The 21,247-nt window shown below is 27.9% G+C and overlaps 2 protein-coding genes across 5 annotated transcripts in view; both read left to right on the forward strand.

Moving 5' to 3' along the window:
- Nucleotides 1-1,610: 1,610 nt before the first annotated feature.
- Nucleotides 1,611-16,057, forward strand: LOC106681254 (STAM-binding protein-like). The gene is made up of 9 exons (XM_014421480.3): nucleotides 1,611-1,866; nucleotides 1,948-2,046; nucleotides 2,478-2,646; nucleotides 2,738-2,955; nucleotides 4,744-4,918; nucleotides 5,623-5,760; nucleotides 6,754-6,866; nucleotides 7,728-7,830; nucleotides 10,351-16,057. Exons 1-9 carry the CDS (start codon nucleotides 1,742-1,744, stop codon nucleotides 10,411-10,413), a joined length of 1,203 nt encoding a protein of 400 aa, XP_014276966.1. The 5' UTR covers nucleotides 1,611-1,741; the 3' UTR covers nucleotides 10,414-16,057.
- A 2,976-nt stretch (nucleotides 16,058-19,033) lies between these two features.
- LOC106681232 (uncharacterized) overlaps nucleotides 19,034-21,247 on the forward strand; it is a 9,390-nt gene continuing 7,176 nt past the window's right edge. Inside the window, exons 1-3 of one of the 4 annotated variants that reach the window (XR_002945287.2) lie at nucleotides 19,034-19,204; nucleotides 19,364-19,775; nucleotides 19,874-19,952. Coding sequence is in view for 2 of the 4 variants with exons in the window: in XM_014421441.2 (XP_014276927.1) it covers nucleotides 19,135-19,204; nucleotides 19,364-19,775; nucleotides 19,871-19,952 (564 nt within the window). In the remaining 2 variants the exon portion in view is untranslated. Of the gene's footprint in view, nucleotides 19,205-19,363; nucleotides 19,776-19,870; nucleotides 19,953-21,247 lie in introns of all 4 variants that reach the window. The other 3 variants (XM_067052777.1, XR_001343212.2, XM_014421441.2) reach the window with 3 other exon arrangements.

The following is a 21,247-nucleotide window of genomic DNA, read 5'->3' on the forward strand; positions in this document are numbered from 1 at the left end:
TTACCGAAGAGATTATTGTTTGAGCGTGTGTTATATATAAAAGGAAGATAGTCAAAGGAAATCCAATAGTTATCTAACTATTTGACCACTCCCGGACCATCTTCCTTATGTTTAATGAACAAAATCGTTTGAGGATTCAGTCATCGTTATTGGGAATCCGTTGAGACAGGCTGATTCGACGCATTATTAAATTCTCAAATGATTTTGTACTTAACGTTATTTCTATTATCCGTCCTATTTGCCCACAAATGAACAAAATCCGAAAAAAACATTATTAGCTAGTATAATTAGATATGGTGAAATTACTCTTCCTTATTTAAATTTCTTTCTTTAATAATTCATAAACGTTTCGGGGCCATTACCCCATCATCAAAGGAACTTTAATATTAATTGTTAATTAAGACTTACGGCGCTTCAGAACAAAAAAATCACTGATATAAAATCGTTTTACAATTAATGTTTCTATAAAAATCCTTTATTTAAATTACCTCTTCCCGTTGGACATTCCAGATTTAAGTGTTTTTAACAACAACTTGAACAACACAAAAGAAGCTTCATTTATTCTCACTAAGAACTACCAGATTTGATGAGAGAGAGATGAGGAAAAAAATTCCGTTTACCTAGAAAACTTCAAAAGTAATACATCGAAATCTGCAAGCGCAATCTACAATTTGATTCAAAAAGTAGAATCAGAATTCTGATATAGGACGGATAATAGAAATAACGTTAAGTACAAAATCATTTGAGAATTTAATAATGCGTCGAATCAGCCTGTCTCAACGGATTCCCAATAACGATGACTGAATCCTCAAACGATTTTGTTCATTAAACATAAGGAAGATGGTCCGGGAGTGGTCAAATAGTTAGATAACTATTGGATTTCCTTTGACTATCTTCCTTTTATATATATATTTTTTATCTTGTCTTGTTTAATTTTTATACCTACGAATTATATCATCATTATATCCTTGGGTCCGACATTTGAATAAGTTTGGTAATGCAATCGTTTCTTTGCAGTGTTGGGATTAACATTTTTACCAGCACTGAATTCAACGGCACCGAGAACAAGCTTAAATTAATATTAATTTCCTGCCACATGTCCATTTTGAAATCTTAAAATAGTTTTCATATCAGTGCTCTGAAGTTAGTGAAGTGGACTGCTTTATGAATTAGCTCCTCAATCTTACCAACTTGCGAATTATTATCAATAATTCCAATGGAATTGTCGACTGCTTTGATATTGACAAGTAGAACATGTTCATCGTTATACTCTTCTTGTCCATTAAGCAATCCCAAATTAATGAAAATATGTTTTGGCCTACCATTTTTTTTTTCTAAATCCCGCATGTTTCTCTCTTACATTTATATTAAGTATTTAACCTATTTTAATTTCGTTCTTTTGTAAGTTCTTCTGAGTATGCTGTTATCAATTTTAATTTCAATGGTTAATAAGTACATAGATGTCGATAATTGTAGTGCCTATTGTTATTTACCCAAACAAATAATATAAATAAGAAATACATATTAATTAAAAAATAAATGATACATGTCAATTACATCAATGTCTTATTTTCTTTACTTAAACCGAACCTCTTCCTAAGTGAACCTCTTTGGAATGATTCATGTTTGCTTCATATGATGAAGGGGAAATTTTGTTACTTTTTGTGACCATTTACTTGTAATTTCATAAAGATAGTTGATACACAGAAATAGATCAGGCATTTTATCCTTAACATTGAGAATGGATTCAGGAAAGTTTGATGAAAACAGAGAATACCAAAGAGTTCTTGATCCTGAAGTTAGACTAAAGCTTATCACTAAAAATAGTAATACTGTTGAAATAGATGCTAATATACCACCTAGAAGGTTGATTAATTAGATTATTCTACTAATTGTTTTATTTAGAGAATATTAAATTTTTATGTCAGCGAGTTATGTATATTACAGGTATTACAAATCCGGATTAGAAATGGTACGAATGGCTAATGTATACCTTGATGAAGGAAGTTTAGAAAATGCATTTATTTTGTACATGAAATTCATGACGTAAGTTTTCTAACTTATTTATACTTACGACTGAAATTTAACTGGGCCTTTGTAATTATTTCTCTTATAATGGATCTTATCTTTTCATATTAGATAGTATTTGAGGTTTAAAAGAATAAAATAATGTATTAATCACCAGTGTTTTGAACTCTTATCACAATGGTCCAAGTCGGGAAATGATTACATATATTGTTCAAATATGTTATAGTGCCTGGGTTGTTTTCCAATTATTAAGCATGTTTCACTTATTTTTTATTCTACAGATTAGTACACACTTGTAATATAGACAGAGTTTCATTCAGCTGTAATAAAGTATTTACTATATATACTCATCACAAATTTAAAATTTCTTTTTTATCTTTAGGTGATATATGACTAATGGAATGATTTACTTATTTTACTAATGAGAATATTTATAAAAATGTTAACAGGTTATTTATTGAGAAAATCAGGACACATCCTGAATTTGATAAGGTCCCTTCAACTGTTAAGGCTATCAACTATCAGAAGCTTAAAGAAGTTTTGCCTAAAGCTGAGGAGTTAAAATCAAAACTCCTAGAACAATACAAGCGTGAATATGAACGGTTCCAAATGGATATGGTTTGTGTTTATTTATTATTTCTATATAAAAATTCTTCAGTTGGATTATTTCATTCCTTTAGTCTGTTATCTCCTAGAATCTGTTTTATAGCATAGGAGAGAAGCTTTGGCAAATGAGAGGAAACAGTTATTGCAGGAAGAAAGAGAAAGAGCCGAATCGATGAGAGGCACTATTTCTACCTTACCAGAACCGAAAATTGCTAAGACTTCAAAGTATAACATAACTCCTGTTCCTCCATTACTTGATGCTTTGTACCCAAATGATGCTGTTACCACTATTCCTGAAAAACCTGAATATACCCGTGCTCAGTAAGTAAAATTTACAGCTATGCAAGAAGTTTATTATTGTATATGGGTGATATTCTAGTAGCAGGCAACTTTCAGATTACAGTTTTCAGCAAAAAATAATCTGCAATAATAAAATTAATTCTGGATTTTCTTACATTATCTCTTAGCTCAAGCCATTATCAAGCAAATCTTGATTGCAAAATATACTAATAAAATTTTAATTTAATATTGGCATCCATTTTCATATCCAAAAGATGCCATGACAGTGAAGTCATAAATATCCACTGAAATGAATTCTGTGAAAGGAATAACAGTAAAAGTGGTGACCAATGTCTTCCTTTAAAGGTCTTTTGGCTGCCTCATTTTTAAATCCTAAGTTTTAAAATTTCTAAATCGCTATCTTTAGTTATAGCAACTAAGCAACCTTCTTCGTCCACTACAATTATTTTGTTTGCATCTGTTTTTGTGTTTTGAAATATCCTATAGAATTTTCTAACACTCCAAATATTAATTAAAATAATTTTTCTGTGGTTTCAACTCTTACCTGAATACCATAAAAAAATTTGTTTGTGTGGAAACTAAGCTAAGATGTATTGAATGCAAAAATATCGCTTTAAGACAGCAGTAATAATTGGAGTGCCCTTGGCGAGTAGATCATTATAACATAATTAATTCATTGTGTCTACCAGAAAGAAATGTTTCCCAAAATTGCATTGTAACCATGAATGTATACTGATCATTTAAAAATATTTTATTCAAATGGAACTTAATAGTTGCCCGTTGTTTAAGAATTACTCTTATGTACAAAAATAGGTTAATTTGTATGTTCTAGATTTCTCATTTAAAATAGAAACTATTAACCTTTTAAAAACTAATTTTTATTCAATTAGTCGTGATTAAAATACAGTTTAATTATTTTAATAATTTGTAATCCAGCCTAGTAACACATATAGTACTCGAACAAGTTGAGCATTAAATAAAATAAACTGTTGTTGTTGCAGCAAAATGACTATTTTGCTTGTTTGATCACTTTTGTACCAACATTTCTTGTTACATTAAATAATTATTATTTTATATTTTTTGGAGGAGAAGAGGTTGGGTAAAAATCATCTATTTTGTGATCATTTTTTCTTAAGCTTTATTGAAACTTCCTAATTTGGTATTAAAATCTAGATCAATAATATATAATGCTAAATTCAGAATTAGCTTCTATGAACACTGTATTAACCTGTAACAAAGAATTCTGAAAACTTATAATTAATATATTTTATGTTTCATTATGTTATGTTATATTACCTTCTATTATTTAAACTGTTTTTTCTAACTGTATACTGGTTATGATTAATTGTGACAGTCACGAGACTGGCCAACAATAGTGAAACTTCTGGAAATAAAATAATCCATTAAAATTTTATTAGTAATGATCGTGCGTTCCCTCTCATAGCTTAAGGCAAAAAATATTAGTTATAGAACAATAATTAAAATAGAACCAGTCATTTCCTAAGTCAATACCTGCAGGAAAATATTTTATATTGTAAAGGAGAGAATAAGATAATAGCTCACTCAATCGGACCAGGCCCTGGAGAGATTGTTAAGGTCTTCTAATCAATTCGGGATCACTTATAACCCTTGAAGCACAGCATCAAAATCAGAGGATTAAAATAAGTCCTACCAAATAACCTCATTCCACTGGTCACTTACTTTCCTATTTCAGCTACCTTATTTAAATTTAGTCTTATTTTTGTATGAGTTTATTAATATTATAAGTACTTTTTATGGTTTGAATTATAATACTGTTTTGCGGTTTAGGCCAAGTGTCAATCGTTGTACAAAGCCATCATCTCTTCTCAGTCCCAATTCACATGCTCAAAGTAAACTTCGTTCAGTCATCATTCCTGGAAACCTCATGAGAGAATTCTTACAGAAAGCCCAAAAGAACACTGACAGAAATATTGAGACATGTGCTATATTGGCTGGAAACTTGGTAATATATTTATTAGTTTGTTTTCTAGTAATAAAATTTTTTCTCTGCAATTTACAGATTCTTAAATAGTTATGTTATATTTTATTTTATTTTTTTCTATAAGGATGGTTTAGTTCATATGATCCCCCATCTGAAAACCCAATTACTCCCTGCCTAGGATTCATTTATGAAAATGGTGTAACAGTTAATTTCAACTTTTAAGTTCATTCCTTTCTTGACTATTAGTCAGATATGAAGCAACCAGATCCTCCTTACTCTCTCGTTGCGACAAGATGTTACAGCTTATTGACTCTTTTGTCCCTTCCAGGTCCATAAACAGATGAAAATAAATAAATTCAGTAAATGAGGGGAATATTTACTGAATTTATTTATTTTCATAAGAATTAACTTACATTGTTGTATAATATTAGTATATATCTGTAATCTTAGAATTGCTCTTCCTATTTCAAAGATAAATTGATACAGAAAAGAAGAAGGTTCAACTCAATTGTATGAAAAATTGGTTATTGATGTAACAAATTATAAAAAATACTGTAATCCTCGAACTTTTAGATTTTTAGTCATTTTACATGAAGTATAATTATCAATAAAATTATTGATTACACTTTTACACTTTATTGATTTTTAGAATTATTGCTAAAAAAAATTATAACTATCTAGTTAATAACCACGAAACTCTTAAGCATGTAACATTTGCATTTCAGAGAAAAAATCAGTTAGTCGTGACACACCTTCTAATTCCAGAACAGACTGGTACTTGTGATTCGTGCACTACTCAAAGGGAAGAGGAGCTTTTTGATTTTCAAGATCAAAATGACTTGATCACGTTTGGCTGGATCCATGTGAGTTTATATGATTTATTTAATGTTTTACTGAAATAGATTGTTTATGAACCTTACAAACAATTTTCAATGATTGTTTATTTATTTAGAGATTTATAATAATTAATGTGAAAGACATCCAAAATCTATTATTAAAAGTGGTGGTTGACTTTCATGATTTATAATTATTATTTATTTCTGGGGATCAGTGAGTGACACAGTTGAGCAAAAAATAATTACAATGTCAATTGCTGTTATTTGGAATTGATGAAATACAATTACAAGTACTTGATGAACCATTGCCATTGTAATTTTGGAACCAGAATTATATTTTTAAGCTGAACCAAAGTAATTGCAACTGTACAATTACATTCTTTTGTAGTTTTTTTTTTTTTTTTTTTTTTAGAATTCCACTGATTTTTGGTTTTGTACAATTTGATATTTATCTTAGTGTAATTATAGTACAACTGGAAGATGTAATGAAATTACTATTGGAATATAAATAGGAAGGTTATTGACCACCATCCAGTCTATCTTTCTACAAGTAATTAAATTACTTGTGTAATGATTCCTGCCTAACTCTGGTGAGTTGTAAGGTCAAAATTCTGTCACCTTATGTACTGGCCTTACCGCCTTTACACCAAATAATTTTTCCTTGAATTTGACAAATGGAAAGGTTAGTTTGTGTACATAACTATTGTCAACCATTATTCATAAGATATAATTATGCCTTCAAATCTTATAAAAAACAAAATAAGATTTCTTAGGAAAATGTTTTCAGTTATAAAGTCTGCCATTTCATTTTGTGATTAGTATAAAATAAATCCATGGGTTAGAATACCAGAATATTTGGTCAGATACATCAAAAGGTTATAGATAATTATACATAAAACATCACGTTCATCAGGGAATAGAAATTTGGTAATTATTGCATAAAAAGCTTTGGAAAAATGTTTATGTTTGCTAATTTCTATATTATAGTACTAATGCTATTTTGATTTTTTTTTTCAACAGACTCATCCAACGCAAACAGCATTCCTATCCAGCGTCGATCTTCATACGCACTGCTCTTATCAAAGAATGATGCCAGAAGCTATAGCTATTGTATGTGCTCCTAGGTATTCAGAGTAAGTAGTCAGTTTTGGTCATGATTTTTCTGAAAAGTTTGTGACTATTGTTTTGCTTATCTAATCTTTCTGGTCAAACTTGTCCTTTAATCAAATATAACTTGGCTGTAATTGTTAATTTGTATATTGAACACACTTCATCTTTATCTTTTTGAAATTTATTATTACATTTTACATACATATTTTCCATATATACAATCCTTGAAGATGGTTCTTGTCAATGACTTTGTCAAGTGTATCGAAGAGATATGTCAGTCAATACCAAAATCCTATTTTGGTGAGAAATGACCCCCCCCCCCCCCACCTCTCCCCTGCCTTGGTAAAATGTCTTTAATATTATAATTATACCATAGTTTAGCATCAACTGTAACTTAAAGGTTGTATTGGCTGGCAAAAAAACACATTAACGTGTCTGAGCGATGATATATCATACCAATTGTTGGGGTATGAAATATAGGAGGTTTCTACAGTATTTTTCTTGAAAATACTTACTCCCCGGATTAACCGGCCTGGATCTCATTCATGAGGTGGCCGGTTAATAGAGGTTTTACTGTACCTGGCATTAGTCATTTCATAATTTAGGTGATTTTTCACATAACTATAAGATTAGTAGTTAAAAATCTCTACCAGTTTATCCCAGACCATTCATTGTTTGTTATTAAGCTGAATTTTATCTTTTTTTTTTGTTTTATTAGGTGTATTTAAATAATTTAGTTCAGCTTTTGTTAATATAATAGTTACAATTTTATGGTTTAGTAAAATGATAATTGCTTATGTTAATCGATTCACAACTCATTTTTTTCATATCTTTTTACAAAATGTTTTTCCTCTTGCTTAATTTCTGTTTTTTATTTTTTACAGTAACAGTTTCTTTTGTTTAACCCCTGATTATGGTTTGGATTTCATCGCAAACTGCCAGCAGCAAGGCTTTCATCCTCACCCGACAGAGCCAGAACTTTATACGGTAATATCCTTATTATGTTTGTATCTATTTCACGTATTCAATTAATATTTTCTATATAGTGTTAAATAATAATATTCTCTGTTAAAAATATTTAATAATCTAATGTTTTTTCTTCTGATTGAACACTAATATTATTGTGGGCTGTTAAATGTTGTATAAAGTAATATTTTCATTATCTGTAATGTCATCGCCTTCTAAATTCTTTTATCATTTTGTGTTTCCAAACAAGTTATCAATGGATAATGATACAAAATTGTGAAAACTATAGTTTCCATATAACTACATTGGAAGCAGTGATGTTGAATGAAGCCCTAGCTTCAAAAAAGAGAAAAGTATTCTCATATTATTTTGAGAAAGAGATCGGTGTAATGAAAACTGATGATTACAAACATTATTTTAGGTTTAACCGTCTTTTTATGAGGAATAAAATGATATCTCTAATAATATAATAATAATCTCTAATAATAAAGAGGCTGAAAGATCAGAACCAAGTTTGAGGTATCCTAGCTATAGAAAAAAATGTTCAACATCTCATATGATTTCACCAACAAATATCTTTGAATTACTTTGTTTAAAAAATGTTCTTAACACATTATTAATTATTGAATATTATTAATATCATTATATTGTATCATTTTATCATTCATCAGTTAACAATGAAGAAATTAAAAATGTTACTTTATTGTTTTAATATCACTTGTTTTTTTTTTTATTATAAGGTTTAAATGAGGCATGTCCAAAAAGTTAGAGTACTGTTGGGCTATCGTGCTGTGATGTTTTTTTTAAATTGGCAACACTGAGAGGTGGTGGGGTCTCCTGAATACGAGCTCTAGAGACTCACGTCAGGATCAAAATTTTCAACTTTTCACCTTCCTGAAACTCACATTGTGGAAAAAAATTTAGGTGAAATAACATTGAAACTTGAAGTGGACAAAGGAGATGGCAGGACAGTTCTATGACAATAGCATCAAAAAGCTTGTGCCAAGACCTGCAGCCTACATGGAATAGGACGGTGATTTATAGGAAAAAATAAGTAACATATATACCTAGAATATCCTGTAATTTTGTTTTTAAAAATACAAAAAATTGAGTGCTCGTGTACTTTCTGGACATGCCTCTTATAATATAAAAAGATTAAGGTAAGGTATAAAGGTGTACTTTAATTACTAATAAATTTAGATTAATTTTAAGGTAAGATTTGATATGATTTAAAGATAAAAAATTTTTAAATATTACAATATAATCATGAAGAACATGGTCAGAGGTGTGGTTAAAAGAAAACAAAAAATATTTCTTAACTATTTTTTGTTTTCTTTTAACCACACCGCTGACCATCTTTATAATTTAAAATAATATAGTCAATTATTTATATATATATATAATGATGTGATGTTGATGGTAGGCCTTAGAGAAGTTTTACAAATGTTTGTATCACCCTCACCTACTATGGTTACTAACTGATACAGCCATTATAGACAATTCAAAATCAGGAAATCCAAATTCCCTTTTACGATCATTTATTATATCATTCTGATAAGATAATGAAATTAATACTGATAATGCTTAGCTATGGCTTCGCTGTGTGTTTATCCTATAGGACAAATGTAGAGAATTGAAATAAGTTAAGGAATTAGACAAACACAGTGTGGTCGCACAACATGTCCAGCCCAGTAAAGACATCCAATCTTAATAACTTTGTTAATGTTAGCTTACCCAAATGGCTTATATATTTCCACATTTTAGCTCCAGAGTTCAAATCTCTTCAATCCATATTGAAAGGATTAGTTACTATAATGCTTACAATATGGATCAATTGAATCCAATGTGGATTTTTCTGCGAGAACTGTCCACTTTTTTTAGGAGTTTTGCAGATAAGCTAACTTTAAATTAAATGGGACGGTAATTTTTTTAATATAAACACCTAAGAAATCACACTTTTACATGTATTACCAACTTCAATCTTCTTAAAATTTTGTAAAATTGGGTAGTAGGAGTAGTACCTGTTATGCCCTAACAAGGATTTGATTGCAGACAGACAGATTTGAAACCAAATTATTTCTTCTTGTCTGAAATGTAAAACTTGAGCGGAAATTCTTAATTCTGAGAACAAACATTTTTCTCATTTCTTGTTGGAGCACCAAGCTTCCCTACCTTCTGTAAAAGGAAAGTGACAATTCCAATTTAGTTTCAAAGCATTGTAAATATAAAATTTACAAAAATTTGTTATATTCTAATAGCATATTTTCAGTATATCGTTATATTTATTTAAAACTTGGTCTTGTGATGTTTTTTTCCACAAATCCCCGCTTAGGTACTAATAAATTATAACTCCTTAGTAAATGATTCAACTTTTGTGGCACCTTTAAATTTCTAATGTTTTACAATTGGTCTACACCTTATATTATATATTATAAATCCACTGTACTGTTAATACAAGATGTATTAATCCAATCCTACTTTTCATGTTATATAACCCCTTTTGTATTAAAAATACAATAAGTATATTTTTTATCCTTTCAGATTGCTAAGCATTGCGAAATTGATCCATCAACCTTAGTCAAAGTAATTGATCTACGAAGATGAGCCCCAAGTAATAGATATTTTTGTATGATGAGGTTTTGTACCAAGCCCTATAAGCCTTTATGATGTAATGTATGGATTCATTAACACCAAAAATTTCCAATTAAAATTGTTTGTTTAGTAGTAATATCTTTTTAGATTGTAGCCTATTAAACTAGCTTAGTTTTGCATTCCTATTGTTGATATTATTTTATATATTGCACAATTATGCATGATGTTTTATTTTATTGGTTTTGGTGACACGTTAAAAAATTACCTATAAAATATTTAGTTACTATATTTAGCTTTGCTGAATTGGTGAGGTGTTCCTAGTAAAAGATCAAAGATAATGAAATTTAATTTCAAAATTCTTCATGAAGAAATTAACTGTAAATATTTTTATATTAGTTTCTATACTGAAATAATCCATATTTGTACAGTGTTTATTTTTTATAGATTTTTTCCAATTCTTTGAATTTGAACTTTTCTTTTGGGAGTTATTTCTTGTTGGCAATAAACTACATATGTTTTTATTTTGCTTCATATTTATAAGGCTGAGTGTACCATTTCTAATTTAAGTGGAGCTTTTTTTTTTTTTTCTTTTTCATGTATAATTGTTTAGTTCTATGATAAATGTTTATGGCATTGTTAAACAAATTAATAATTATGATTAAAATCAACTATTGATCTATTTAAACATTTGCTTTATTTTCATTTAGTACTTTTCTGTATTTTGTTAAGTCCTATTGAAATCATGCGTGAAAATCTATTTGTAAGGCTGTATAAAATTTATAGTCAATTGAGAGAAATGGTAGAACAAGTATAATAATATTGAAATGTTATAATTTATTTATTTTAAGGTTATGTTTTTATTTTTATAATTATTGTTTTGTATTCTACATTGGATTGAATTGAATGTATATTCAACGGGGAAGGTTTTGAAAAATAAAATTATTTATAGGAAAATCCTGATAATTTGCAGTTGAAGTGTCCATTGTTAAAAAATGAATTAACGCAATATTCATCTTTCGGTGTACAGGGAGTCCTCTAATGTTAGGTCCTATTCCTCACAGACTGACTTGAGTTGAATTTGACCTTAGTCAAGGCCTGCTAGATAAAAATAGTTTTATTTATCATCTTATTTAATTTTTTAACAGATTCAATCAATGAAAATAATCAATTTTTTTTTTTCAAGCAACATAATCTTGACTTTGCTTCAATGTATAACTGTTCCTGCTAGAAATTGGTTAACAATGTAACTTTGAAACTACTTATAATTGGGGAACATAAAACTGGTTCTACTTGTATTTTTTAACAAATTAATGAAACACTGAAAAATAAAATTGTTTCCCCCAAAGAAACACCTAAATTATAACTCAGTCCAATCAACAAAGGTTTTCATTTTTTCTTCTTATTTCATTCAGCAGTTTCTCATTATCTTTAATTTTTGTTTGAAATGTAGTTCTCGGTGAACTTAATTTTTTTAAATTTCAGTTTTCAATAAATCTCTATCACTTAATTTTATGAGTAACTATTTTAGATATGGGTTTTTTTCTAAAGCTTTAAAATTATCTTAATAGATTTTTTTTTGTGAGTGTTTTTAAATTTAACTAATAAAATTAAAATGCAATATTCAATCTTAAATTATTTCTGAATTATTACAATTACTTATATTGTAAGATGTGCCTTATATCATATAATATTGTTACTATCATGATATTGTTTTTAAAGAACAGAAAGCATTGATCATACTACAAAAAATGATTTGCTTCTATTCTATTGGAAGTTTAATTTTTTAATGAAGTGGAATATAGTTACCCTAATACTTAATAACCTATGAGGAAATCAAGTTAAAATCTTATAATATAATAGTAATTTAATTTTGCACAACATAATTTAACCATGGCATAATATTTAAAGAAATTATGAAAATTTATAAGTAATAAAATTAATTATTTCTTCATTGTTTAATCTATGGCTAAGGGTAAACAATTTTTGGACTTGGGACAAGGGTATACGATGAGATATTGGGCTTTAGATTACATCTGAACTACAGCATAATAAGCTGCATTATAATGATGATCCAATGTATGTCCATAACTATTTCATCAAATTCAATTTCCAGTTATTGGTTTTAGCAGGGCAGTTCCTACTATATGGATTGAAATATTTTACATTTATTCTATTAAATGACATACGATTGTTATACTTCATATTTTCCTTTCATTACATTCAACATCATCACTCAAAAAAGCCAAAAAAAAAAAACTACATTTCCAATAGAAAGTTCTTTTAAGCTGTATAAAATTATTTTAGGTAAAAATATTCATTTATTAATATTCGTTTATTAATTAATACTTTTTTTACATTGTGAAACATATTTATCCAAGAATACATAATTCAGTAATTTCTTAATAGGTTCAATTCAAGTTTTATGAAGCATAAAATATTTATATATACTGTTATATATGCTTGGGAAGAAATATGACCTATTAATTAGTAACTGAATTTAAAGATGAGATAAATAAAATCTTGAAAGGTTGTTCAACTGTTTTTTTTTTAAACATAAATAAATATAATTAACAAGGAAAAGCTGATAAAAGAAAATAGTTAATTAAAAGATAGTTAATAATAGTTGTTTTAATTTTTTTTTTTTTTTTATCTGTCAAATTATTATTGAATTGAATTACAAGTTACTTATTGAATGTGTCAGTATGTTGTAAATATTTAAAAATCATATAGAAATAATATTTTTTATAAAAATATGACTTATAAAGTACACAAATATTCTATTTTGAAAGAGTTTTTAGTTGTTACAATACTCTTTTACACTTGAAGATTCAAACAAAGTATATGATACTGTTGTGATGATATGATATATTTAGTGATTGATAGCTAGAAATTAATGTTCTGTGGCTATAATTTATTTACATCTTTCCCTTGAGTCAGTTTTTAAAAGGGTGGTTATTATTTATTAGCAATTTTGTATTTATACCTTTTTGGGTAATATTTTACCACAATTTTCGCAATTTGCAGTAGGTTATCAAATCATCCATCTTTTTGGGTTTTCGAAATTGTTAATGGAGTGACACTTTCGTCTTTCATTTTTATCTCATAATTATATCCCTGATTTGTGTATAGAATGATTATGTAATGCAATAGAAATTCTTGTAAAAATGGTCCACTTTCTTTTCCTGGAATTTATTGATTCAATTTTTCATCTATGGAAAACAACAAGAACAAATATAATAAAGCTTAATTAAATATAAATAAAATTCATTCAATATGTTAGAAATTATCAGCAATTAATATAATAATTATCTTCTTGACTGATTTTAATCTGTTTATTTATAACCATGTGGAGATAAATTGACTCATATAAGTGTTGGGTGTTAACTCAAAGAAAATCCTACAATCTATAAAAGTATTTTTTAAATGAAAACAATTTTATACATTTCTACAATCAATAGTACAGCCTTCTCTTAAATTAATATAATTCTTATAACTGAGAGTTATGCACTGTAATATGGTCAGATATTTATTGTTCAATCATTTATTAGAAGGATTAAACTGATTAGCCTTGCAATATTGCTAGTTTTCTTTAAAATATTTTTTTTTACAACTTTCATGACTCAAAATATAAATATATTTTATATTTAATGTAAAGAAAAAGGAATTTTAATGCCAAATTGTATTGTGAATTTTGTTTTTTTTAATATTTAATATTATATTATGTTAAATATTTATTTAAGTTGATGAATTGAGAATGACTTTTATTATGATAGTTCCATCTTGTAGATTCTGCAAGATTAATCTAAAAGGTAAGGTCTCCTATTTTTATAGAAATACAAAAATCAATTTACTTCGAATAGAATTTACATTGTTTTAAAGGTTAAATATTTATTTTTCTACATAATTGCCATTTTGGTTGATGCATTTTTTGTGTATGTCATAGCAGTTTCCCAACATGTTCATGAGACAAGCATCTAATGTCTTTCACCTCGTTCTTGGAGCTGATTCACTTTCAGTTTAAGGTGGTAGGTAGTCTTTTTGTACCTATTCCAGACAATGGGGTATTGTATGATAATGTTCGTTTCAAACTGCTGTAGGAGAGTCTTGGTTTGAAGGACAATATGTGAGTGAGAGTTGTCGTGAAGAATACTTATAAAATTAAACAGTCTGCCAATAAAGCCCTGGCCACTGTATTTTGCTGGGACCACAATGGAATATTACTCCTACGGTCCAAACTTTGCTTACAGTGACAATAACCTGTTCCCCAAGTAGAAGGAACATTAGACCTTAATGCAATTGATAAATAATTGACGAGGTGAATTATGAAGAGTCCTGCGGAAAACTGATATAAAATGAGTTTCCTAAAGCTGTCACAGCATCTTCAAAAATTCATTGAAGTGGTAATCATATTGAAAAATGTCCAATCTTTAAAATAGTTTAACTATTATAGAAAACAAACAAAAATTTGCATTTCTTAAAAATAGGAGACAGTTGCTCTACGAGACGTTACTCTCATATTTACATTGATTTAGAGAAAGTAAACAATAATTTCAGTTGTTTTTGCCACCTGAAATCAATTGAATTAAATATATTCTGACTACAGTTTAATGATAGATTCTGATTTTTTGTTTACCAAAACGACTTAAGCTATTGAGAAGAACTGCTTGGACCATATTTAATCCTTTATAACTCTTTGAAAATAGTCCAAAATTAATTGAATATGAGGCATTAAACTTGCTTGTTACAGAAATAAAAATGCTTTTGGCTCAATTATTTTTTTTCATTGTGCATACTGATGTACATTTGTACCGTGTGAAAGAAGAAACTTAATTTAAACTGCCATAATGTGTTTTATTTTCTATATGTAATAGCCATATTTATTTAGAATACTGTAAAATTGGGTGAATAACATTCCTTAAAAAGCTGAGCAAAAGGTAGTGAGACATGATATTTATTCTACTGCTTAAATAATTCATGTAAAATATTCCACAGTGAATTATTATGTGGAGTCCTTGTTTTAATTTTTACAAAGTTGCTATTCTCCCAATTCCCCTGTACGGTTTTCTCTTAAATTAGTATATAAAGATGTGAGAATTATATAGATTTACTATTACTATATGTTCAGATATTTACTGTTTAGATTTATTCTACTAATAAAATACATATATATATTTGTTTGTTGCTTTCTCAAAGTGATGTATTTAAAAATATGAATTACTAGTCACATGTATGTGTAGTTGTTAACATTTGCTTTTCTTCAGCAGTTTTGTAACTGATGAAAGTATTTAATTTGTTTTTCATGTCGTTAATTTTACTTAGTTTATTGTTGTTATGTGATGTTTATATTTATTCCATCCACCTATAATTATAATATCCTTTTGTAATTTTGTTTTCTTTGCTGTACAAGCTTTATATGAAGTATTTCAAAATACTAAATAAACTTTCTTGTAAGCATATTTCTGCGTGTTGTATCAGTTTTTTTTTGTTCTCATTTTAGAAATGATTATCCTTTTAAAAATGTAAGTATATTGCATTAATAGTTTCCTTTATACCTGTATGGAGAAACATAGTTTCCTCTTCACCTTTATAGAGAAACAGTTTTCTTCATATTGTTTTTCTCTTTATAGGGAATTAAAGTCGGTTCACATTTCTGTTAATAAATTATGTAAGTTTATGATATAAAAAAGTATTGTGTACATCCTGTGCATTTGTTCTAAGCCATTACTAATTTATCTGGTTAATTTTCCTAAATATAAACACTCCTTATTCCAATAGATGATTTTTCAATTTATATGGAGAAAGAAACGAACTATTTTCCTTTAAAAAAAACAAAACAGGAAAGTACGAGGAAAACATTCAAATCATAATATTTATTTTTTACTCCACTTTGTTTCAGGAAGTAACATGGGAAACAAATTGCAGCATAACCATAATTAAATAAAGTGACTTTACAGATTGTAATAACCTATTATAAAGGTCATTAGCTTGTAATAACCTATTATAAAGGTCATTACTTGTAATAACCTATTATAAAGGTCATTAGCTTGTAATAACCTATTATAAAGGTCATTAGCTTGTAATAACCTATTATAAAGGTCATTAGCTTGTAATAACCTATTATAAAGGTTATTAGCTCACTAAAATGCAAAATATTCATTAAAGTAATAACCTATAAAATGTTTAGTGTCTTGCTTACATTTTCAAGGAATAGGTGCAAAACAACAATAAATTTGTCTAAACTCTAATTGAGTTTCAAGTTTTCAATTATTATTTTTTTCCTCTGATTTTATTTCCAAAAGTACCACATTTTCACTCAATAATTTTAGACTTGTTAAAAAAAAAAAAAGAAGAGAAAATTTGAATTTGGAAAAGATGGGTCCAGTTGTAAGGAACTAATAATGGGCTATCCTTTTATATAGTAGTCTGAAATTATTGAGTGCAAACTTTTTCTTTCTGTTTCATTTAAAACTTACATTTTTAAACTAAACTTTTTTATTTGATCCACAGATAGTTGGGTACCCAATATATACACTGTGAGACATTGCCAATTATCTACCAATCAAATAGAATTGAACTGACTGGTTACTAATTATTAATGACTCATTCTCTTATTAATATAATGTTTAAAAGCTGTTTATGCATGAGTATGCCTGGATATCTTGTATCAGAAATTTTTACTTTAACTTACCTGTATGTGGTCTATATGATATGGGAAAGTATTACCTGAAAAATTTGGAATCTGTATTTTCAAAGGAAAATGGTTACTGCAAAGCGATTTAGGCGATAAATGGAAAGGAAAACTTTTAAAAAAAATTTAATTTATTACTTTATTGAACGAATTAGCCGCTTAGTAACCGTATTAGGACAGCCGGAAATGCGTTCCCGTGTTACATTTAGATTCAAATATAGTAACTATTTCTCAGTTGTGGAAAAATCTGATTTTTTTTTGTTTACGACATAATACTTGACCTAATTGATAAGTTGCGGCACCCGTTCGACGCAGAATTTTTCGCTATTTAATTTCTTAAATGATAAGTTTTTCGCTAGAAAGGCTCGCTTAGGAGCTATAGTAGAAACAATTACCTAAATCGTTATTTTATTAAATTACTTAGCTAATTAGTAAGAGTTTTAGAATTGCGTTTCCATTATAGAAATTAATTTTATTTGTAGAATATACTGTGATATGGATTTTATGCATCGGACTCCTGAGGACAGAGGTTCCAAAAATAATTTGCTGCTTTTTAAAATCAGTGTTTAATAAATAACTTCTCTAAGTCTTACTCCTAGTATAAAGTCTATCAGATACTCGAAGTATTTCAATGCACTGTTTCAGACGATTGTTTTTTTGCCTTCAATAACTTTGAAGATAACTTTGTCCTCTATTCTTTCATTGTTTATCTTTGATATATTCCTCTATTTTATAATTCAGTTACATATCCGTAACAGTGTCGTATTATTTTGATCTGTTTCCATAATTTTAGATTCGACACTAATTTAAGTCAGGCATTTGCTTCATGATAATTTGAAAAAACAATTGTTATCATCCCGACCTCCGCTGACAAAGAATCCCTTGGGGGTATCAATATCTCTTGAGTGATTACACAAATATTTTACTTAAATTCGATGTTGAATCATTGAGTTGCTTTAATTTTTTTTTGTCGGGATTTATTTATTCTTCCGTTCGGACTAGTTATACGTCATTTTCTAGCACCTTAAAATTATTTACATTTACGTGAGTTTAGGCTCCAACTTCAACTGAAAGGATTTGATGGGAGTTTTCTGGATCTCTTGAGCGTGCTGAACTGGATAACGTTGGCCCAATAAATACAGTAATAAAATCTTAGACTATGGCTTACAAATGGTCTGGATGGAATAATAATAATACTTATTATTATTATTATGGAATAGTAATAATGCTTAGTAATCAAACATCATAACTGAACAACATTCATGCACCTGAATGAATCTATGAACTCGCAATGGTTTCTTTTTTATATTTCAACAATTTGATATACACCCCAAACAAATATATGCAATAAATGAGGCTTTAACTTATTTTCCTCCATGATAATTCCTTTATTAAGAACTCATAGTTGATCATTAGGAAAAGAGCAGATACTTATGGATTGTGCTCAAATTCATGTCTGTTATTCTATTTGTAGAATATTGCACACCGCATTCGGTAGTTCTAGTATTCCTGTACGAGTGTATCAACTAAGAAAGAAAATGAAGAAGTTTCGAAAATGCTCGCCTATATATTTATATTCATAATATTGTATCAACGAAGTATTTCCGAATATTAATGAAAAATTACCGTTGTAATACTCTCCCTTATCATATATTTCACATACAGTGAAAGTACCAAGCAGGTGAAAGTAACATAAACATAGCAACCCGAAAATTTTAAATATGTACTGCGAAAAACTTTCTCTTGAGCAAATGTCATTTGTACTATAATATGTAATAAATGAAACATATCTAACAAGAATTATTTATTTGTCCGAATATAATTTCCAAATTTTCCATTTTATATTACTGCAATATATTCTGTTTTATGCCGAATTTTGAGAAGTTTTTGTATAAATTTTATACAGGTATATCTTTTTTTTTTTTTCGTTATTGGCAACACTGTCATGCTGTCATTCATTTTTTTGTTGACCAGTTTGAGAGGTCTAAATTTGTTTTTGTGATTAAACTATTTTGTGATGTATCTTATTTGTTCTCATATCAATAATGTTTGTAATAGACGTCCAAAAGCTATTTTCACTTGGTATTATTTGTAATATTCTAATAATTCTTTTTGGTAAGTTGTTATTAATTAATTAAATAGAATATCTTGAATATATAATGTTGAACTGTTAATGTTTCTTAAAAAAACTTTGACCATTAACTCAACAAATTCATTTTATTATTGCATTCACATTTGTCTTTATTTTTTAAATTACTAATTGTTCTCTTTTAGTTATTTCATCAAATGCAACAGGATCAGAACATGGTTCAATTAACACACCTAAAGTTTTTGATAGTATTAAAGATGAACATGTAAATCAAACAAAAAAGTCATCTGAAGACAACCAAAGTGCTACTAAAAATGGGGGTTTTGTTAGTCCTGCCCCTGCAACTGATTCAGAAGTGCTAGATTTAAATAAACCAACTCATCATTTAAAATCAACTTTAGCTGTGCCAGCTGTTACTAAAGCCCCTAAAGAAAACTCAAAAATTGATGATTACATAGATAATTTATCAGAAGCTGAAAGTAAAATAAAAGTTAATGGTCGCTTCAATCCTACAACAGGAGCTATAGCTGCCGCTACGTGCCTCAGTTTAGCGGTAGTTGGATATCTTGGCATTGTACTTTGGAGAAATGTTATTCAGTAAGGATTTAGCTATCTTCTTTTTTTATTATTATTATTTATTAATTTGTTTGCTTATTGATCTGAATGAACATTAAATGTGAATATTGTTGTAGTAGGAATTATGAGAACAGAGAAATTTTATTGAATGAAGATGATATAGGAGATATAAATGATGAAGATATGCGGCATTTTGAGGTACAGTATTTTTCGTTTTGTCTAAATCAGTGTTAATATACTAACTTTATAGTGATATTTTAGTATATAGTATCTTTACAACTTCTAAAACATAAATATTGTTCTAATACTATTAATTTCTAACCACTGCATGAAGCCTTAACCATCATTCAAAATTCAATATTTTTTTTATTCAATGTTTACATTAACTTTTACTTCCTTAAATGCCTAATGTATTCACTATTAATGTACTTAATATTTTTTTCTCTAACTTTCGTATGATTTTCTCTATCTAGGAATCTTACTGTGAATTCTTTAAAATTTCATCTGTCATTAACATTGTCCTAATTTTTAAACCCTATCTTTCTCTTTAACTATGGCTTTGAACAAAAGTATAAGGAAACATAAAAAGCTATCTTATTTCATTTTGTAAACTAATTTTATATTTATTGTTGTATCCAAAGCCCGTGTTGATAAAAATAGATCTTTTAATGGATTGTTTTTCAATTGTGGGTGCCTAATACTTTTGGTCAAGGGTGTAGCCTATTGTTTTTTATTTAACTTTAATGGCATTTAGCTCTTAGTTCAGTCATGAAAATGAAATATCTCTAATTTGGCTATTGGTCTCTGTTGTAGTTTTTTAATGATTTGTTGAACTTTTGTTTTTTCCATTGTTATTTCTATAGACAAAAATAATTCTTTATTATATTTTTACTTTGTCATATTTTTTTCTTTGGACCATTTTTCTGAATCAATTTATAGGTTCTTGTTGAACTTCATATCAATATGAAATAGGATATAGTATTTAAGTTAATAGTGATTTTTAAACTATTACAGATAATTTATTTTTAAATATTTTTTACTTTATATCTAAACAACTTATCTGATAAAAATTACTGTTTAATGAAAATTAATATAGTCATTTTAGCAAAGCAATGTTGTCAATACCCAATGTTTGTTATAGAAAAGATAATCTATAGCTGTGTGAATGATGGTTACCGATGAATAAAACCATACATACACAGAATATATATATATATTCTGTATATGTATATATTCTGTATGAAGACGGGACATTTCTCAAAACAAAGTTCTATAGTTTCTATTCAGAACTAATTTTTTTTTAAATCCTTAGGAAGTTAATCACGTTAATCATTGAAGTCATATTTTCAACAGTGAAAATACAAATTAAATTAAATTATGACATGTGTGTGTTAATCCTAACCCTTTATGAAAGAAATTTTAAAATTTTTACTAAAAACTTTTAATTAGTAATTTGTTTTTCCTAACTACTTTGGTAGACTTTATTTACATTG

The sequence above is a fragment of the Halyomorpha halys genome, unplaced genomic scaffold (genome assembly GCF_000696795.3).
Source record: "Halyomorpha halys isolate HHAL.00 unplaced genomic scaffold, Hhal_1.1 Scaffold321.1, whole genome shotgun sequence".
Classification (NCBI taxonomy): Eukaryota; Metazoa; Arthropoda; class Insecta; order Hemiptera; family Pentatomidae; genus Halyomorpha; species Halyomorpha halys.